The sequence below is a fragment of the Dasypus novemcinctus genome, chromosome 4, assembly GCF_030445035.2.
Source record: "Dasypus novemcinctus isolate mDasNov1 chromosome 4, mDasNov1.1.hap2, whole genome shotgun sequence".
In the NCBI taxonomy this organism is placed as follows: domain Eukaryota; kingdom Metazoa; phylum Chordata; class Mammalia; order Cingulata; family Dasypodidae; genus Dasypus; species Dasypus novemcinctus.
The window spans coordinates 42,126,277-42,147,193 of record NC_080676.1 but is presented as its reverse complement, the minus strand read 5'-3'; the positions used below and the strand labels follow the sequence as shown (position 1 = coordinate 42,147,193).

At 40.4% G+C, this 20,917-nt stretch overlaps 1 protein-coding gene across 2 annotated transcripts in view; it reads left to right on the top strand.

Annotated features, from left to right (window-relative positions):
* The window catches only part of SLC7A14 (solute carrier family 7 member 14), a 139,675-nt gene extending 119,580 nt beyond the window's left edge, over positions 1–20,095 (top strand). For both annotated transcript variants that reach the window (XM_004447924.4, XM_058295266.2), the window contains exon 8: positions 14,013–20,095. In XM_004447924.4, coding sequence (XP_004447981.1) covers positions 14,013–14,335 — 323 coding nt within the window. In that variant the 3' untranslated portion in view covers positions 14,336–20,095. The remainder of the gene's footprint in view (positions 1–14,012) is intronic.
* Positions 20,096–20,917: the final 822 nt, after the last annotated feature.

Below are 20,917 nucleotides of genomic sequence, written 5' to 3'. Positions count from 1 at the left end.
ATCCATGAACATGGAATGTCCTTCCATTTACTTAGTTCTTCTTTAGTTTCTTTTAACTATGTTTTTTAGTTTTCTGAATATAGGCCTTTATGTCCTAGGTTAGGTTTATTCCAAATATTTGATTCTTTTAATCACTATTCTAAGTGGATTTTTTTTCCTGGCTTTCTCAGATTGCTCATTCATCATGTATAGGAATGCTACTGATTTTTGCATTAATCTTGTATCCCACTGCTTTGCTGAAGTTGTCTATTAGTTCTAGTAACTTTGGTGTGGATTTTTCAGAAGTTTCTAGATATAGGATCATATCATTAGCGAATAGCAAGAGTTTTACTTTTTCTTTTCCTATTTGGGTGCCTTTTATTTCTTTATCTTGCCTAATTACTCTAGATCGCACTTCTAGCAGAATATTGAATAATAGTGGTGACAGTGGCATCCTTGTCTTGCTCCCAATCTCAGCAGGAAATCTTTCAGTCTTTCACCACTGAGTACAATGATAGGTGTGGGTTTTCCAAAATTGCACTTTACCATGTTGAGAAATTTCCTTCTATTCCTAAATTTTGTAGTGATTTTATCAAGAAAGGATACTGTACTTTGCCAAATGCCTTTTCTGTGTCAATTGAGTGGATCATGTGATTTTTCTTCTTCAATTTTCTTGCGGTTAATTACAATAGTTGCTTTTCTTTTGTTGAGCCACCCTTGTATACACAGGATAAAACCCACTTGATCATGTTGTATAATTCTTATAATGTGCTTTTGGATTTAGTTTGCAAGTATTTTGTTGAGAATATTTGCATCTATATTCATTAGAGAAATTTGTCTGTAATTTTCTTTTTGTGTGTGTGTACTATCTTTATCTAGTTTTGGTATTAGAGTCATGTTGGCTTCATAGCCAAGGAAGGATGGGTTCCTTCCTTCCCTGTTCCACCTTTTGGAAGACCTTAAGCAAGATTGGTTTTAGATTGTCTTTGAATGATTGGTAGAATTCACTGATGAAACCATCTGGTTCTGGGATTTTCATCTTGGGGGGTGGGTGATGACTATTTCAATCTCTTTACTTGTGATTGGTTTGTTGAGGTCTTCTATTTCATCTCTGATCTGTGTAGGTTGTCTGTGTGTTTTCTTGGAATTCATCCATTTCATCTTTATTGTCTATTTTGTTCACAATAACCTCTTATAATCTCTCTTATTTCTGTGGGATCAGTGGTAACTTACCCCCTCTTATTTCTGATTTTACCTCTGTGCATCTTCTCTCTTTTTTTCTTTGTCAGTCTGTCTAAGGTTTTGTCGATTTCCTTGATCTTCTCAAAGAACCATCTTTTGGTTTTGTTGATCCTCTCTATTGTTGTTTTGTTCTCAATTTCACTTATTTCTGTTCTGATCCTTCCTTTGGCTTTGTTTTTTGTTTTTTTTTTAAATATTACATTCAAAAAATATGAGGTCCCATTCAACCCCACCGCCCCCGCCCCCCACTCCCCCCACAGCAACACTCTCTCCCATCATCGTGACACATCCATTGCACCTGGTAAGTACATCTCTGAGCATCACTGCACCCCATAGTCAATGGTCCACATCATAGCCCACACTCTCCCACGTTCCATCCAATGGGCCCTGGGGGATCTACAATGTCCCGTAATTGACCATGAAGCACCATCCAGGACAACTCTACATCCCGAAAACGCCTCCCCATCTCATCTCTTCCTCCCATTCCCCGCACCCAGCAGCCACCATGGCCACCCTTCCCACACCCATGCCACATTTTCTCTGTGGACATTGGATTGGTTGTGTCCATTGCACATCTATGTCAAGTGGGGGCTTAGATTCCACATGGATACTGGATGCACCGCTCCTGCTTTCAGTTGTAGATACTCTAGGCTCCATGGTGTGGTGGTTGACCTTCTTCAACTCCATGTTAGCTGAGCGGGGTAAGTCCAATAAATCAGAGTGTAGGAGCTGAAGTCTGTTGAGGCTCTGGGCCTGGGTATCATATTGTCAGTCCAGAGATTCAAATCCCCTAAATATATCTTAAACCCCAGCACCAACTACAATTCCAGTAAAGTAGTATGCAAGTCTTGTGAAAAGAGATCCCCTCTGAGTCCATTTCCATCACGCAGAAACACCAGCTCCAAAGAAGGGCCATCTGCCATGGCATGAACCCGTGGGTCTCTTTATCCCTCAAAAGAACCAATACCTGGGGTTGTATCTACTTTATCTGTCTCTTAGACTCTGCTCAGTTGTGCATAAGGGCATTCCTTCTGACAACCTCCAGACTCTTTTTTAGAGACTTGTAGCCTTATAAACTCATTTCTCCTTTCCATTTCCCCCTTACATTAGGTCAAGCAGCATTTTGAAGTCATGTTATTATATGTAGACAGGGATATTCTGCTGATCCACATTGAACCTTTAATTCAAGGTCATTTTCTAGTTGCATCTTCAGCTGGTATGTGGTAGTGATCCCTTGGTGCCAGGGAGGCTCATCCCCGGGTGTCATGTCCCACGCTGGGGGGAATGCACTGCATCTACATGTTTAGTTTGGCTTTGAGAGTGGCCACATTTGAGTAACATGAAGGCTGTCAGGAGGAAACTCCCAGGCACAATGCTACTCTAGGCCTTGTTCTTATTGCAGGTGTATAGGCTCACAAGCATAGCCATTAGTATCAGGAGCCCACTGTTGGGCCCTCATTCCTTCCTGGTTCTTGCCATTGCACCTGGGGGACTGCTGCTGCTCCCCCAGGGACCACGACAGAGAGTCCCCGGCCAGTAACCCAGTACCCCCCAGCTGTTGTTTTTAATTGTTTCCACTATTAGTATATCTAAACATTACCATGTACCCTGGACATATGCCCTGTATAACTCCCTGTCAACCATATATAGCCTGTCAATAACATCCCATATCAGTATTCCTCCACCGCCATTGTTGAACCATCTGTGATCCAAAACTTCCTGTAAAGTGAATCCCAATATAATGTCAGTTTCTCTTACTAGTAAAATGGAATATAGCAATGAGTTTAAAGGTTAGATCTAGAATACATATTGATTTGGAAAAATTTCTACATCCTATCTTTTTCTTTTCTTTTTTTTTCTAATTATTGAACTTCTCTTCACAAGAGTCTTAGATCACAGTAATTCATATATATAATATACAGTACTCCCACAGAGCCACCATAAAACCTTTTCCCTTCCACAGCGATAATCTTTTAACTTATTCATATCATATTTCCTGAAACTGATGTACAGATTCCAAAACAATAGCTATCAAACAAGGTGACATCTGTGCTTACAATGTGGTCCATACTTTAGGATGTACAGTTTTCTAAATTTTTTAGTTATCCTATGTTTTGCATTATGGTTTACATTATTAGTCTGTCGTCCCCTGTATGTTTTTGGTGTAATATTACATGTTTTATATTCATCCCCGTGTACTCTCGCGAAACTCCTCTCTTGCCCCCACATTTACCTTGGTTCCATCCATTCAACATCCATTTTCCCCCTCCCCTTGGGGCCCACAGCGCCAGCCAATCTCCATTTCCTGAGAAGCCACGTCCAGAGATACTTGCAGCAGTGTTCAGGGTCTGACTTTCTCAACTGCCCTAATGCCCTGGGAGCCACCCTTTCTCACGAGAGATACAGTTCTCTCTATTTGATGGCATTAGTCCTCCCCAGGATGTGGGTCCACCCCAACTCTCACTTCTTGGGTCTCTACCCAATGGTACAACCCACCCTGGCAAAATGAGCCTTCAGCTATTCCCCCAGAGTCTGTCCCGCATCAGACCATCCCCCCTGAGCATCCTAAACAGGTAACCCTCCTAATTATATTTTGATACGATTTTCTCAACATTTTACTCTCAACAAACACCTGACACTCTCCTATGTTCGTATGTTGCCCCTCCCTCCCCCCAATTTTTGGACAATATTACCCCTCCGCCCATCCCCAGCCCTCCTCAAACCCGCAAAGCCCCACCTGAAGGCAACTCCTTGCCCCCATTTTGTCCCTTCTTTGTGCTCATACTTACCGCCAGCTCATCATAGATTCCACCCCTGCAGACGTCGGCTCACATCCTTCCTCCACCCCCCGATCTCCTGTAAGCCTATTTTCCAGTCTCTAGCTCTCTGAGGCAGGTTGCTTATTTCATATCATTGAGGTCATGTAGTATTTGTCCTTCAATGCCTGGGTTGCTTCACTCAACATAAGGTTCTCAAGATTCATCCATGTTATCACGTGTGTTTGTAGTGTATTTGTTCTTACAGCCGAGTAGTATTCCATTGTGTGTATTTACCACATTTTATTGATCCACTCGTCTGTTGATGGGCATTTGGATTGATTCCAAGTTTTGGCGATAGTGAACAATGCTGCTATGAACATTGGTGTACATATATCTGTTTGTGTCCTTGTTTTCAGTTCTGATGGGTATATACCCAGCAGTGGTATTGCTGGGTCATATGGCAAATCTATGGTTAGTTTTTTGAGAAACCACCAAACTGTCCTCCAGAATGGTTGGATCCTTCTGCATTCCCACCAGCAATGGATGAGTGTTCCCCTTTCTTCACATCCTCTCCAGCATTTGTATTCTTCTGTTTTTTTCATAGCTGCCAATCTTATGGGAGTAAGATGGTATCTCATTGTAGTTTTGATTTGCATTTCCCTGATAGCTAGAGATTTGGAGCATTTTTTCATGTGCTTTTTAGCCATTTGTATTTCTTCTTTGGAGAAGTGTCTGTTTAAATCTTTTTCCCATTTTTTAAATGGGTTGTTTATCTTTTTATTTTCAAGATATAGGAGTTCTTTATATATGCAAGTTATAAGTCTCTTATCAGATATATGGTTGCCAAATATTTTCTCCCATTGTGTGGGTTCCCTTTTTACTTTCTTGACAAACTCCTTTGAGGTGCAGAAGGCTTTAATTTTGAGGAAGTCCCATTTATCTATTTGTTCTTTTGCTGCTCGTGCTTTTGGTGTGATATTCATGAAGCCATTTCCTATTACAAGGTCCTGTAGATGTTTCCCTACACTGCTTTCCAAGATCTTTATGGTCTTGGCTCTTATATTTAGGTCTTTGATCCATCTTGAGTTGATCTTTGTATAAGGTGTGAGATGGTAATCCTCTTTCATTCTTCTACATATGGCTATCCAGTTCTCCAGGCACCATTTGTTGAATAGGCCATTCTCTCCCAGTTGAGAGGGTTTGGTGGCTTTATCGAATATTATATGGCTATATATATGAGGTTCTATATCAGAACTTTCAATTCAATTCCATTGGTCTGTCTGTCTCTCCTTATGCCAATACCATGCTGTTTTCACTACTGTAGCTTTGTAGTATGTTTTGAAGTCAGGAAGTGTGATTCCTTTGGCTTTGTTTAGGATTAGTTTGCTCTTCTTTCCATAGTTCCTCCAGGTGTGCAGTTAGGTCTTTGATTTTAGTTCTTTCTTCTTTTTTAATGTAAGCATTGAGGACTATAAATTTCTCTTTCAGCACTGCTTTTGCATATCCCATAGGTTTTGATATGTTGTGTTCTCGTTTCCATTCATCTCAAGATATTTACTGACTTCTCTTGCAATTTCTTCTTTGACACACTGATTATTTAAAAGTGTGTTGTTTAATCTCCACACATTTTGAATTTTCCCTTTTTATATCCATTATTGATTTCCCGCTTCATTTCATTATGATAGATAAAGTGCTTTTTATCATTTCAGTCTTTTTACATTTATTGAGAACTGTGCTCTCTGTTTTCTCATTTATCCTCTGTCCAGATATTCTATCCAATGCTGAGAATGGTGTAGTGAAGTTTCCAACTATTATTGTAGAGACATCTATTTCTCCCTTCAGTGTTGCCAGTGTTTGCCTCATGTATCTTGGGACACCCAGGTTAGATGCATAAATATTTATTATAGTTATTTCTTCTTGGTGAATTGCCCCTTTTATTCCTATATAATGACCTTCTTCATCCCTTTTAACAGTTTTGCACTTAAAATTTATTTGTCCAAAATAAATTTGTTGCTACTCCAGATCTTTTTTTATTACTATTTGTATGGAATATCTTTTTCCAACCTTCCATGGTCAACCTGGTTGCATCCTTACATCTAAGGTGAATCTCTTGTAGATAGCATATAGATGGCTCATATTTTTTATCCATTCTATTCATCTATGTCTTTGATTGATAAATTCAATCCATTAACATTCAATATTATTACTGTAAACACATTACTTACTTCATCCATTTTATCCTTTGGCTATCTGTTGTCATATCTTGCTATTGTCTGTCTTTTTACCCTTGAAATTACCTTTCCTAATAATCTTCATTTCTATACTCTTCTCCAAGTCTCTCCCCTTGTTTTTTTCCTTTTAGGCTGTAGCACCCTCTTTAGCATCTCTTGTAAATCTGGCCTTTTAGTAACGTACTCTTAGTTTTTGTCTGTGAAGACAAACACTTACCCTCATTTTAGAAGGACAGTTTTGCCAGAAAAAGAATTCTTGGCTGAAAAATTTTCTTTATCAGTACTTTAAATACATCATACCAATTTCTTCTCACTTCCATGGCTTCTGATGAGAGATTAGCACTTAGTCTTATTGAGGTTCCAGTGTATGTGATGCTATGCTTTTCTCTTGCTGCTCTCAGAATCCTCTTTATCTCTGGTATTTGTCCTTCTAATAGTAGATGTCTCATAGTAAGTCTACTGAATTTATTCTATTTGGATATTGATATTTATGTCTTTCATAAATGTTGAGAAGTTTTTGGTCATTATTTCCTCAAATAGTTTTTCTGCCTATTTTCTGTTCTCTTCTTCTTCTGGGAAACCAATAATGCATAAGTTTGTGCATTTCATATTGTCATTCAATTACCTGAGACCCTGTTCCATTTTTTTCATTCTTTTATCTTTCTCTTCTTTTGTTCAGAGGTTCTGACCTCAATTTCACCAATTTTGTCCTCCATCAATTCAAATCTGCTATTATATGCATCTAATGTATTTTTAATCTCCTCCATTGTGTCTTTCATTTCCATAAGCTCTGTTACTTTCTTTGCAGGTTTTCAAATTTTCTTTTATGGTCACCCAGTCTCTTCTTTATATCCTTTATTTCTTTAGTCATATTTTCCTTCAACCCCTTGAATTAAAGAAATTTGTGTGATTACCATTGATTAGTTGTCTTAAATCCTGTGACTCACCAGGATTTTTGGTTTGTTCCTTTGGCTGGGGCATCTCTTCCTGTTTCCTAGTATGGCTTGTAATTTTTTGCCAATGTCTAGGCATCTGAATATGTTGGTAAATTTACTCTGGTAGTCAATTTCTCTATCTTGCCTAAAGGACTTTGTTTCATGGCTCTTCTTTGATTTTTGGTCCAACTTATTATAATATAAGTCTTTAAAATTGCCCATCTTAAGTTATAAAAATAGGGCCGGGGCTCACTAATAGGACACAGATCTGCCCACAGGAATTTGGGACATCAGACACCTAAAAGTAGTTTTTCTCTTTGTAGTTTCTTGGCTGGCCAGAGATGAGGCTCATCAGTGAATCTTTCCACAGAGGAGACTCAACTTCTACTTGCTCATGCTTCTGGTCTGGCCAGACTGCAGAATCAAAGCAGGCTCTGCTGCCCAAATTCACTGAAGAAAAACCAATCTCCCTCTCCACCACACCCTCCCTCTTCCCAGAGAAGAAGACATCTGTTCCGCTCTCAGTTGGCTGCAGTAGCCACAGGTTTTATCAGCTTTTTGCCTTGAAAGTGGGGGATGGGTGCTATTCCAGGCTGGGGGTTAACAACTCATGATTTTCATCTTCTGTCTCTCTGTCCCTCACCCTCCTGGGCGTTACACAGCACTCTCCTGGTCTTCAGAGTCCCAAACCAGGTTTCTAAGACAGCTTTTGCCCTTCCCCCATTGTTTTGTGAAAGAGTTGAGCCCTGCCTACTTATTCCAACACCATCTTCCCAGATGGTCCCTCTTGTATATGTTTTTGATGAGCACATGAACACACTTCTGTTGAGTTGGAGCTGGAATTGCTGGCCTGGATTACTGTTTTTTCCTTTAATACTTTTTTTTTTTAACAAAATTGCATTATGATCCATGGCCATTATCTTGGTTTGCCAAAGGGCTGCCAATAAAAGTACCAGAAATTGATTGGTTTTTATAGTGGGAATTTTATTTGGGGTAAAATCTTAGCGTTCTGGCTAAGGCACCATCAGAGATGCTTTCTCACCAGTCATTTACTGGTGATCCTGGTGTCCTGCCATGTGGTAAAGATGGTGGCCCATCTCTGCTGAGGTCTTTCCAGAATCTACCATCTCCCAGAGCTCAACTGTGGGCAACCAGGTATAGACCTTGTTTCTTTCTGGGCCTCCTTTCTCAGTCTCCACTGCTCCACTTTCTTCCCAAGTTCAGGCATATGGCTCATCTCTTCAGCCTTGAGAAGCTCCATGGGCCCAACCTCTTGGGACCTTGTACTTAAGATCTGGCTGCTAGTGATCCTTGAGTCCTCTCTCACATTGTAGAGTCAAAAATGGAAGCTTCCTTTCTCTGTGTGTATCTGTGTGCATGTGTGTTTGTTTACAAAAAGTTCTAGTAAGAGGGTAGAGACGCAATCTGACATAGTTCAATCAAAAGGGCTCCATATTCACAGGAATGGATTAGTTCAAAAACATAAACCTTGGGGGGGGGGGGCGATTCACCAAATTCAAGCTGTCACAGCCATTATATTACTCAAATAATATCAGGGTCCCCAGCTCCATTTTGCAGAAGGGAAACTGAGACAAAAAGTGACTTCACATTAGATCAGTTTGCAGGATCAGGGAGAGAACCTTCCCCACTTTCATCAGAAGCCTACTCTTCCTAAACACCATGTTAAAAAAAAAACAAAAACTATTGCTGTTATAATTATCAGGGCTTATGGTGGTATTTTTTTAAAAGTTAGCAAGAGTGGGAGTTGGTGAGGATGGAGTGGTGAGGGAGGACACCATCTCATCACCATCTAGTCTTCATTTCTGCATTGACAAATGTCTGTTTTGGAAATCTGACCCCAGAGTAGTAAAAAATTTAAAAACCTCTGGACATAACAGAGTGCCTCAGTTATCTGCAGCGGGCAGGGCTTCCTGTTAGAAAGTGCACCCCAGGAAGAGGCAGCTCCACCCCGCTGAGGTCAGCTAGCCTGGCTCCCCCTGGCCCTGAGCATGGAACTGGCCAGAGGACAGGATGCTCCCAGGACCCTAGAGATTGCCAGCCATTCTTCAATCAAGGGTGTGCCAGCGGGGCTGGAAATCTGCTGGCCTTGTGTATCCACAGGTCATCCAGTCTCTTTTCAGAGTAGAGTCTATTCTAGTTTTTTCCCATGTGATTAAGAGACCCACCTCCCACACCACTCTCACTGGTAGGTTGGGGTCTTTTGCTTAATTTTCACAAAATGGATAAACAAAAAAATAGAGAGAGTAGGTGTCTTGTCAGATGAAGCTGTGGTACTGCAGCATGTGAGGACAAAAACATGCTTGACATTCCTAAACCTTCTTTGGAAGTGAGTGGGACAGGTGCAGCAAAGCACTCAGAGTCAAGAGATGTGAGTTCTAGGGCTAATTCAATAACTGCTTTCTATAGAGTCTTTACCTGCTCTGGGATGATGGATGAGGAAGTATATTTTTTAGAAAAGACTTTAAGATCCCAAGGTGTTGATTACATAAAGAGAGCCTGTGTAATTGCTGAAGGCATGGTTCCTCATTCTGCCTAGCCTGAACCTTTCGTGGGCACATTTCCCCATCAGAGGACTTCTCTCTGGAAAAGAAGCCAAAGCCTCCCCTTTGAACATTTACCTTGGTTGAGAATAACCTTTTGTAGGACGCATCATCAGGATCTCTGATGAGGGCTGGCATGCAGTGTGCCCCCATACAGCCATGTCTGTTGTTAAAATATTGAAATGCTTCTGTGCCTGCTGCTAACTAGCCACTACCCTGAGCTGCCCATGTGTCTGTTGTTGGCTACTCCAGCCACTCCCACTGTGACACAGCACCCAAGGCGACTCCTTTTTGGCTTTTAATATCACACCTGCCTTAAACTAATTCATTCCAGTTACAGGTCTGGAATACATTTTAATGAAACAGCAGAAATAAATATCCAAATAGAATAAATGTTATTTATTAATTAGTCATATTTTTCCTGAGACTCGGTTCCAAACGACCTTTGGCTTATGCCAAAATCAAATCCACTCTTAAAAGATAAAACTTTTTATCTTTTTTTCCCAAAGGAATATGACGTCCAGTGACAATATGAAATAACATCACAAAAAAGCATATTTTAAGCAATGATGGCATTGTTGGAAGAAGTACACATCCCCTTCAGTTGACTGCTTTGAAGAGTATTTCCCCACATGTATACTAATTCAGGGAATTTTAATACCAATTAGATATCAGATGATATTAAGGGATTATTGTAAAGTTTTAGATATCATCATGTTATTAAGTTAGGTTGCTTAAAGGGGTCTTTATTTTAGAGGTGCACACTGAAATATTGACCGATGAAACCCATGATGGAGGGATTTGTTTCAAAATAGTCTAAAGAGAAGGGAACAAGGGGGGAAGCTGGGTGTTGGGTGTGTAGGGATTTGTTACATGGTTCTCTCCACTCACCTTCAGATATGTTTCAATCCTTCAAAACAAAAAGCTAAGCAAAATTGTTCTCAATCCCTCGGTACCACGCAGCCACTTCTACAGATAAGGAAAGTAATGGAGATGGAAGCACCCTGGTTAGGGTGTGGGGAAACCTGGAAGGATTCGGTCCCACCACCAGCCTTGTTTCCATGGACAAGCTGCTCTTCGGGGCCCCAGTTTCCTTTCTGTGAAATGAACCCAGTCGTCACTTCCCCACACACGCTGTCCATCCCAAACGGACTCACAGGCATGTGACTGAGATAACACATGTACACCATTTTGAGCTCCTTGGAAGAAAGGTGCAACATAAATGATGCATATTCTAGGACCCCATCACACACAGGTGTTGTGTGAAGTTTACTTTAGAGTCCCAGAAATCCCACAGATTTCTCAGAAACAAGCTCATGCTTCATTTCTAAGCCAACTGGAAAAAAGAAGCAGAAACAAAACACCCTGCTACACAGGAGGCTTTTAGCAGTTCTGTTTACTCCTCTGACACAAAGCCCTTGTTTATATGTGACAGATGGTAGTACGTGTTTCTCTTCTCTCTCTCTCCCTTCATTTGGTTCCCCTCTGTTTCTTTGTCCCCTTCCATTTTTCCTTTCCTCCAATCCTTCTCCTCCCCACTCCACTTTTCCTGTATGACTCAAGGGTCAGGGAGAAGGATAAATGCAAAACAGAAGGCCAAGATCTAAGTGAATGCCTTTGCCCAAGCTGGCTATTTATTCCATCAAGAGAGCGCACACACTCACTTCTTGGTTCACAGCACTCATACTATAAATGTATTTTTGAAGATAGAATGACACACCTTTGAAACTGTAGGGGGTTCAGAGCAAACATTAAAACACCCATAAATATTTATGCAGTAGGTTTCCATGGGCAGCTTTCCCAAAGTAACCATAGTTGGTGCATACACACACACACACACACACGCACGCACACGCTATTCCGGACCTGGCCATTCCAAAGAACAAATGTAGACCTAACCTCTTACTGACTATTTACTGCAATAAACATAATTTATAAACCAGCCTGGGGTGGGCAGTGGAGGACTGCATATGCAAGAGATTTTTCTGTCACTCTCAGTTCCAGGCAATACAGTTAATTTTCCCAGCCTTGGTTTCTTCTTCTGTAAAACGAAGATATTGGAATAGATGGATGGTCTATAGAGCCTTTCCAGATCTAAACACATCTGAGTCTGTGAGCAATCCCACCAAGGTTTTTAGTAAATTCCCACAAATATAAATCTACCTGACAGCCAGATCCTCGGTAGCAGAAGGGGAAGGTCAGTTAGAATAGAGGTCACAGTGGTGCCTGAGTGACATCAGGTGTAGTGGCAGAGAGATGCTGGAGGCAGGGGGAGAGGGGGGGAAACGGTATTGAATTTAGCAGGGAAATAACCCATCTACAAATAGGGTTAGAGAAGAGGATCAGCGAGGAATGAACAGGCATAATAGATACCAAGTGGGAATAGGAGGTTGAATTGGCACCTAAGTGAATGTCTAAGAAATATAGTAAAAATAAAAAAACAAAATTGGTCAAAAGGGAGTATGTGCCTACAGATCTCCCCTTGGTCACCTGAAATCCATTCTGAGGTCCCAAACATGCTTCAAACAAAGCATAATGGCTCTTTTACAAAAGGTCTTAACTCCATGCCTTGTTCTACACAAGGGTAATACCTACCCTCCCCCCACCATGGCCACCTCCCACCCCCAGACAAGAAAGAGTAAACACCCATGCTTAAAAAGACGAAGTCGCTATTTGAGAAGGAATTGCCACATCTGCAAATCATTAACTCTAGAATTTATTACCAATTAGGACTATAAATCTCTGCTTACTTTGGCTCCTGGAAACTTGATTTTCAGTGAGGGATGGGGAGAGGGGTAGGAGTCATTTGAGACAACAAGGGAGAAATCCAAGCTTAAAAAGACACACTCAAATTCAAAAGCAAGCAGGATTTCTCAAGCAAAACAAGCTTGACCTTGTGGCTCAAAGCAAAGAGCCCAGCAGATGCCTGAGGGTTAGCAAAATCAAAGAGGCTGATGCCACTTAGAAGAGAGTGTCACGGGCCCAGAAGGTAGCTGCAGAACTGAGTGGCCAGGCCATAGCACTGCCCAAGGTGGTGGAAGAGCACACACATCAGCCAGTTTATGTTCTCTATCTCAGGGATTCTCAGCCTTAGCTGACGGTTGGCATCACCTGTGAAGCTTTAAAAACATACCTATGCTTGGGTCACAATGAAGACCAATTAAATCAGAATCTCCAGGGGAGATTTGGGATCAAAATTTTTCAAATACTCCCCAGGTGATGCTAGTACAGCAAGGCTGAGAAACACAGCTTATCTCATTTCATTTTCCCCACAACCCCATGTTATAGGTACTAAACGCTGATGCTTTAACGGGGGAGAAAACTGAGGCACAGAGAGGATAAGTAAATGGTTCGGGTTACACAGCTAAGAGTAATAATAATGGAAGCAAGATTTGAACCCAGAGTTCACACTCTTAATCAACATGCCCTATGGCCTGCCAAAGCTATGGCTCTCAGTTTTCAAGACAGAAAATAGGGGATAGTATGTTGTTTCCAAAATGTCTAATAGAAATGAAACATTAAGCCCATAATAGTGCTATGTATTTTTTAGGGGGTCAAGTTTCTTTCTTGCTTAGAATGACACACTGGGAAAGTGCACTGGACATGTCATGCTAATCAGGAGTTATCATTCATTCACTCAACAAACATTAATTAAGTGCCAGTTTTCTGCCAAGTCTATAAAATCTATCACAGAGGCAGGTGAACAGATCATGACATGACAGATGTGCTAGGGCTCTGACAGTGGCAAACACTGCACTCTCTGAGAGTCCACAGAAGAGAGCAAGTAGCTACAAGTGGTAGTAATTTAATATGCCTTTGGTGAGTGAAAAATGGCAAGGTAAATTATAAGGTAGTATATGTATATTGTTAAATAGGTGGGGGAAGACGGAGTCCCTAAGTGGAACCAGGGGATAATAAAATGTTAGGAGAAGATTGGGTATACACTGTTCCTGACCCATAACGATTTAACTCAGGATAGAAAATGCAAATTCCAAACTGGTACCTATGTGAGTGTAGTGAGGGGAGGAGGCGACTAGTTGTCACCTCCATATAGGTGACATTGCCATATAGGAAAGTGGGTGTAGTGTCGTCAGACCTTCTGACTTTTATAGGGGGAGCTGAAAGTATGGGTTTTTTAATGCAAGATCTCCCAATTCTTCACGGAAGCATTACCGTATCAAAACTCTGTATAGACAAAAGAAAATACATCAACACCAGCTCTAGTTTCACCATTGAGAGGATCTCCCTGCTAGTGCAAGGATCCCAAAGCAATTGCTCATTCAGTTGTGTCTTTCCTCCCTGCAGGTATGCTCATTTATTTTGGGTATGGCATCTGGAACAGCACCCTGGAAATCAGCGCCCGAGAAGAGGCCCTGCACCAAAGCACATACCAGCGCTACGACGTGGACGACCCCTTCTCAGTGGAAGAGGGTTTCTCCTACGCCACAGAGGGCGAGAGCCAGGAGGACTGGGGCGGGCCGGCCGAAGACAAAGGCTTCTATTACCAGCAGATGTCAGATGTGAAGGCAAACAGCCGGACAAGTAGCAAAGCAAAGAGCAAAAGCAAGCACAGACAGAACTCAGAAGCCCTGATCGCGAATGATGAGTTAGATTACTCTCCAGAGTAGCAGTAAACACACAAGAGGGTGGAAATGATGATCATTTCTTTTCAGTCACTTAACCTGTGGGCTAGAACGTGAAAAACTTTTTTGGCTCTCATTTCACAAAACCCAACCTTCCCCAAAGTCAGTCCCCTGTCATAGCCTGTCACTTGCTCCAATTGCTCTTCAGGGTAGTTTGGCCGAAGGGTTCAACCTGGATCCCATAATTGGTCCCCTTGTGAAAAAGTAACAAGAAGCTATAAGAAATCTTAGATGCAGCCATCAGAGCTGACGGTAGCTAATGTTTCTAAGCCTTCGCTTTGCTGGTTCAATCTTTTTGCTTCTGATTGAGACCCCAAGAAACAAGGAGCAAACTTGGACGACACCAGGCCGTCGCTTCTCTGGAAGGTGTGCCAAAGCAGGTGGGTGTGTGCCACCTGGGACCACAGGGACGAGCGCCGCTCTCAGCATGTCGGCTGGGAGTTGCTCCCTAGGCCAGGGTGGGCAGGTGGGAGATGGCGCTTCCTTAGCAAAAGCATTCATGGAAAAGACACATGAATCTTGTTCTTCACCAAGATACTCACAATCTCCAAACTATTACTTGGGATCCAGCAAAGGTCAGGGACTCTGAGGTTTCAGATTCACCGTGAAGCATCCATGTAAACTTCACAATATCGGTAAGGAGAGCCATCAAAGTTCAGCCTAGATGAGGAGAAAAAATTAAATGGCCATCTCTTGCAGCGAAGGCCAGAAGGACATTGGCAGAAATTAACTCTCTGTCGTGTCTTCTTACATCTGACTCTAAGTTCCTGTCGATTTTCTCAAAGAGGGCAAAGGTGGAGCATGATGTCATGGCCCTGATATGCCTTGAAGAAGCAGGCCATTTGTTTCATAATCAGATAAAAATCTCTACAAGAAGTGACCCAGCCACTGAGATCACATTGCAAGTTCTCTTTTCCATTTCTCAAATTATAAATGCCGTAGGTTTTTGCTTTGTTTTTTTGTTGTTTTGAGTCCTGCAACCACTCAATTGGTGGGTGCTACTCTGAAAACAAAAATGTGGAAGTTCAGCTACCTAGGTCATTTCATTCCATGAGATCATGTTTCAGTTCTGAACCTTATTCCTTTGGAAGAGCTCACTTTTAGAGACATGGTTTTCCTGCTGTTTCCCAGAGCAGTTTCATCGAAGCCCAGAGAGATAGCAACCTGGTAAGGTCTAAATTAGGCCTTAAGAGGGACTCTGAAATAAAGAAATCTTCTCAAAAATAGGATAGATGAGAATTTGCAACAGACAAAAACACAGACTATAAATTCTACCCTTGGTTTACAGGGATTCCTGTGGCTGCACTGAGAAGTACACACATGTATTTCACATGTGTGGTCAAACTAAAATCTTTGTGAGAATTTCCTGAAAGGAGGGCAAAATAGTAAATTCCTTGCCTTGTCTCTCCTGGATCCATTGTTAAGCCAAAAGTTGTCCTGAACATTTCAATGAACCTTGAGATCTGTTCTTTCTTAACAATTGAGGTTCATGCCATCTTGGCATGCTTTAGGATTACAGAGAGGAAGCAAAAGTCCATTCTTTCATTCAGCACTAGATTCTAAGCACTGAGAATCTACCAAGTGCTTAGCAATGGGAATGAAAAGATGTGTAACATCTGCCCTGGGGGGCTCACGGCCCAAGGGATGAGAAGCACAGGTGCCTGATAAACAGAGATAAAACAACTGAACTTGACAAGTCCTCATGGCTGATACACAGGGGTTCAACTTAATATAAAATGACCAATTGAAACTAGTTTTTTTAAAATATGCTTTTAAATAAATTGCTTTTCACACCCATAGCCTATGTATACCCTTAACTCAAATAACTACTATTTTTTAAGTCTTTTTTTTTAAATTCCTCTATATCAAATGTTTAGAAATCTAGTTTCCCAAAGGTCATTTTGTCATTTTAATGTAATGCTTTGCAATGCTATGTCTTCTGTCCCTTAAACTTAACCATGAAAGTACAGTGCCTGGTCTGTGAAATATATCCTTGAGGATTAATTTTAACTAATTATGAGTAATCTTTGTGAAAATGAAGTTTTGAACTAATTTTAGGACTCCACAAACCTGCTGAGTTTAAATATAAGTTTGGATACATTTAAGTTTGAATACATCTTGATAGATGGCGTAGGGGCTGTATTCATTAATATTGCTCAGAGAGAAATAGAAGTTCAAAATAAAAAATGTGGGTGCAAGAGCTTCCTTTTACTAGCGAGGTTTGGGTATTAAAGTAACAATAGTTAGTTGGCAGTTTTATGCCATTTCTCGGGCATGAAAAAGCGCATGCTTTGGTTAGCACCATTTCTGCTGAAGTACTGCAGGTCCTAGGAACCACTCTTGTTTCAGGAGCCATTCCTCGCAAATAGCATCTCCACAATATTTGAAACTTTGCTTTCTTTATTTCTCCGAAGTTGATAGGGTCATCCCCCAAATAATCTTGGTTTTTTAAAAATCTTAGTAGATAAGACAGAAAAGATTTTTAAGGAACACAACACATTTTCCTCATATTCCCCAGTTTCTGCGAGACAGTCCCTGATTTCATGATGCAATTTTCAAATAACATCAATCACTACTAAGATTGTATAATCATTTCCTAAGTGTTTTCTCAAGATCATGCTTGTGGATCCATATTAAAAGTAGGACCCCGCTATAAAGAAGTACCTTAGAAACTTAACCCCCACCCTTAAATAGAGTCCAAGGAAAACCCACATTTTAATGATTTCAAGAGCTTTTCCAGGAAGGTTTCAGTGTATGGATTTATGGTTTGGAGCTAATCCTTGACTTTTAAAATTGTATTCTACTGATTTAGTGGCGCTCTGTTTCACTTCAAAAGAATTCAAGGCAACTATTAAAAATTTATATAATACAAGAAAATTAGGTGAGAACCTGGGGAATAAAAATAGAAATAGAAAGAATAAGACAACATTAGAGGTGTTAAGTGCACAAAACACCAGAGCCTTGATATATATCACTAAACGTGCCAATAAAGGGGCACCTTGAAAAATGATGCAGTGAGGTCATGACAGGAAGAAGTACTCCTGCATGAGAACGGATCTTTTCCTATGAGAGTAGAGTCCACAGATAAACTTCAAACTTAGTTTTTACCAGTTAGCATGTGCCTGGCATTGAGTAGATGTTCAATAAGTATCTCATGATTGGATGAGCAAATAAATGACTCATAGGAAAATGAAATTTCATTTATCCAACAATTATTGTGAGTGCCTATTTAGGCTGTGGCATATATTGATATAATAAGATACAAACCTAGCTCTTAAGAAACAGGGAAAATAGGATATATAAATAAAGAACAATAATGAAGACGACAAGTGAGGAGTTTTAATGTGCTGTGAATATTCACATATGGAAAAGAACCTCAACCTGAGGTTTTACTCAGTTTTAGTGAGTTCTCTTTGAACTAGTGAAAGGAACTGAATGGTAAAATTATGTTAAGAATCCAGTCCTTCTTAATAGCAACCTCATAGCTAGATGAATGCTTAAAAAATGGTCCATGATGAGCCTGTTTAAATCAACAGGGAAGAAGTAATTGAATTTAATGTAGCCATCCTTCTATAGAACCAATGGTCAGGACATAAACCCAGTGATTTTTAGAAATCGAAATGTAGAGTCCTTCAAAGAAATGTCTATCTCTGAGTCTTCTGTAAAGGGTCAATAAATTCGACATCCTTTAAATCACGCTGTTGGTCATCTACAAGGGACTACCTCTTCTCTGTATTACAAATGGAAGCTGCACATTTACATGAGCTTGAGAATTCGCCTAAGAGACTAGAGGAAATTACTGTCCCTTTTCCACCAGGTCTTACCAGGGGTCCAAAACATCAATGGGATATCCACTGAGTTTCAGCCACAGGTTTACCTAATTTTCTATCTCAGGTTAGAACAGTCTTGTTGGGTGGAGAAGTCAGAAACCAAGAAATTTGTCCAAAGGCAGAGCTGGGGTCTGGTCATGGAGTCCAGAAGGCAGGGATGTAAGCCTTCTGGTTAGTGAACAGACCAGAGATAGCCTTAATTTCCTCTACTGGGTGGGGGAAAAAAGAGAGGGAACAAAGTCAACACGCAACTCCAAAGTTTGCCACTAGGGCTCATCATGACGCTCCGTTTTCATGCAGCTTGGAATAAGACTTGCCAAGGAGGGTTTTTCGACCCAAACTTTTCTCTGAGCTTCTGTTTCTCCTGAAATCTGACAAAAACATTCAAGGAAAAAAAACAGTTTACCTACTTAGAACCTTTGGAGTCCCTAAGAGAGAGACGCACCAGGAGGTAGCCCAGGCTTTGTGATTAAACAACGTGCAAACGCAGAAACAGCTTCCAAGCTGCATGCCCCACGCAAACAGGAACCAGAGTATTATTTCACAAAGTTTATTCTGTATCCCTTATTTGGAATGGTGGTGGGTAGCAAAAAGCCACTCATGTTTCCATAGTTGTTAATCTCATGCCATGCTTTTATTTTCTCCAAGACTTGTAGAAGGTGGTTGTGTTTTCCTCCTCAGGAGCACCTTCCTTTCTAAAACGTTTTACTCATCTTGCCCTGCTTGAGTAAGACTCTCATCATTCTGAAATACTCAGGTAGTTGCTTTTTGCAGAAATTACTTCTCTCAGAAAATGAAATTTTCTTTTTTAGGACTTAAATCCCCAAGGGGATTAGTGGAAGTTTTGAAGTCCATTAAAAGTAAACCTATATTCTGAAATATCAACCAAAATGATGTTAGAAATCACTCAACAGTCCTCTACATGCATGGAATTACACAATCCATATAGGACTCTCACAAAGACAGATTAAGACTTTAAGGCTTAGAAAGCAGATAGCTCTAATTTCTTACCCTTTGAGAACATTCAGTACATTTTTGGAACATATAAGGAAAGAAAATTGCTTTGTATTAGATTTAGGAAACAGGGAGAGCCTGGATTTTTGCCTTACGCAATCCTTCTCTGCATTTTTTTCCCCGTTAAGCTTTCCTGACGTTGACTTCGGTGACACTGGCTAAAAGGAATTGTAGGTCATGTGAATTTCCCAGGAAGTACAGACTTTAAAGGATTATGTCCATTTTGACATTGGGATGAGACTTGCATACATAACTCCTATTGATTTGCCTTGGCTGTTACTAATACCCTTGCCACACTTACACACCCAACGGCAAGAATTTCCCCTGGAAGTCATAAGCCCCCACTTTCCAAAGCAAGGGCACTCTTAAGGTTATGATGGCACCTAAATACCTCACTGTCTGGGCTGATAGAAGAGGCTGCAGGTTTTTAAGAGAGCAGCTGTGGTCCAGTCCTCATCCCTTGTAGTTCCCACCATTGGACGACAGGACCTTTTCTCACTGTGGAAAAGAAACGTTATTGTTTAATTCATATCCAAAGTTGTAAGTACGGATTGTAAATTTTACTAACTTGTCTCGTTTGTGTTTGGTCCTTGAGAAGTACAGCTTGCACTTTGCAGATGGTAATATCTGGTGTCGTTCTCTGCTATTTTTTTTTCTTTTGATATGGAATTGCTGTATTTGTTAAAGTTTGTTCATTTTGTGGTTTTTCATTCCCATTGGTGCACTGTACAATGGGGTATTGTGATGTATCGTGAAGAAAGAAAAATATCCAGATATGTTATGAAGTGTGTTTTATTTTCAAATGACTGTGATGTTGACAATATATTGACTTATGAAGATATTAAGAGAAAATTCTAAATTTATCAAAATGTGTATATTTTAATAAATGCATAAAGCTTTATTGTGTGCGTTTAAATTTAAAAATGGGTTTATAATGAAAGTGAGAAACAAAAGTATCTTACTATAAAATATCAACAGTAATGTAAAGTTTTTACACAGGATACTCCTCCCACCCAAAAAAAAAGACGGAAGAGCTTTCCCATATACATTTTGTTAAAATTACTATTTTCCATTTTACAGTGGAGATGAATAAGTGATTCTTGCCTTAAGTGTTTCAATTGTCCTTAGTAGAAAAGCCAGATAAATGAGTTCATTTTGGAATTAACTGCATTATCGTGGAAAATTCATTTTCAGAATAAAAATATTTTTAATGCAGCTAGTTGACTATTAAAATTTTAAACATTTTTAAGAAAGTCAGTGTCATACTATCTTTTTAAAATTTACTTTACATCCATGAGGAGAACAAAAAAGTTTCATTTTAGTGGACTTTCAGGAAAGCCTGAAGCAGCTCATTCTCTGTCTGGCCATTTTCTCCTAAGAAGGCTACAGGACTCCATCTGGACCTACACGCCTTCTTCCTTATCCTATTTCCAGGACCAACTCCCAGTGACACCAACACCCCTCCTCATCCCTCAGCACCATCTTGGTTTAGCGCAAGAGCATTCGAGTCAATGCCCCCTTTCGTTTTTAAGCCAAATTGGAAGAGCAGTACTTACCTAAAGTCCAAACCCAATTACAATATCATACTGTTTTAAGTTGTTTTCCTTTTTCAATGGGAAAGGTAGTGATGTGGAGAAAGGTAGAGTGGTTTAGCAGGACCACAAATTTTCCCCACATGAGTTGAAAGAACCACATGCACTTTTTTTTTTTAAGATGTATTTTT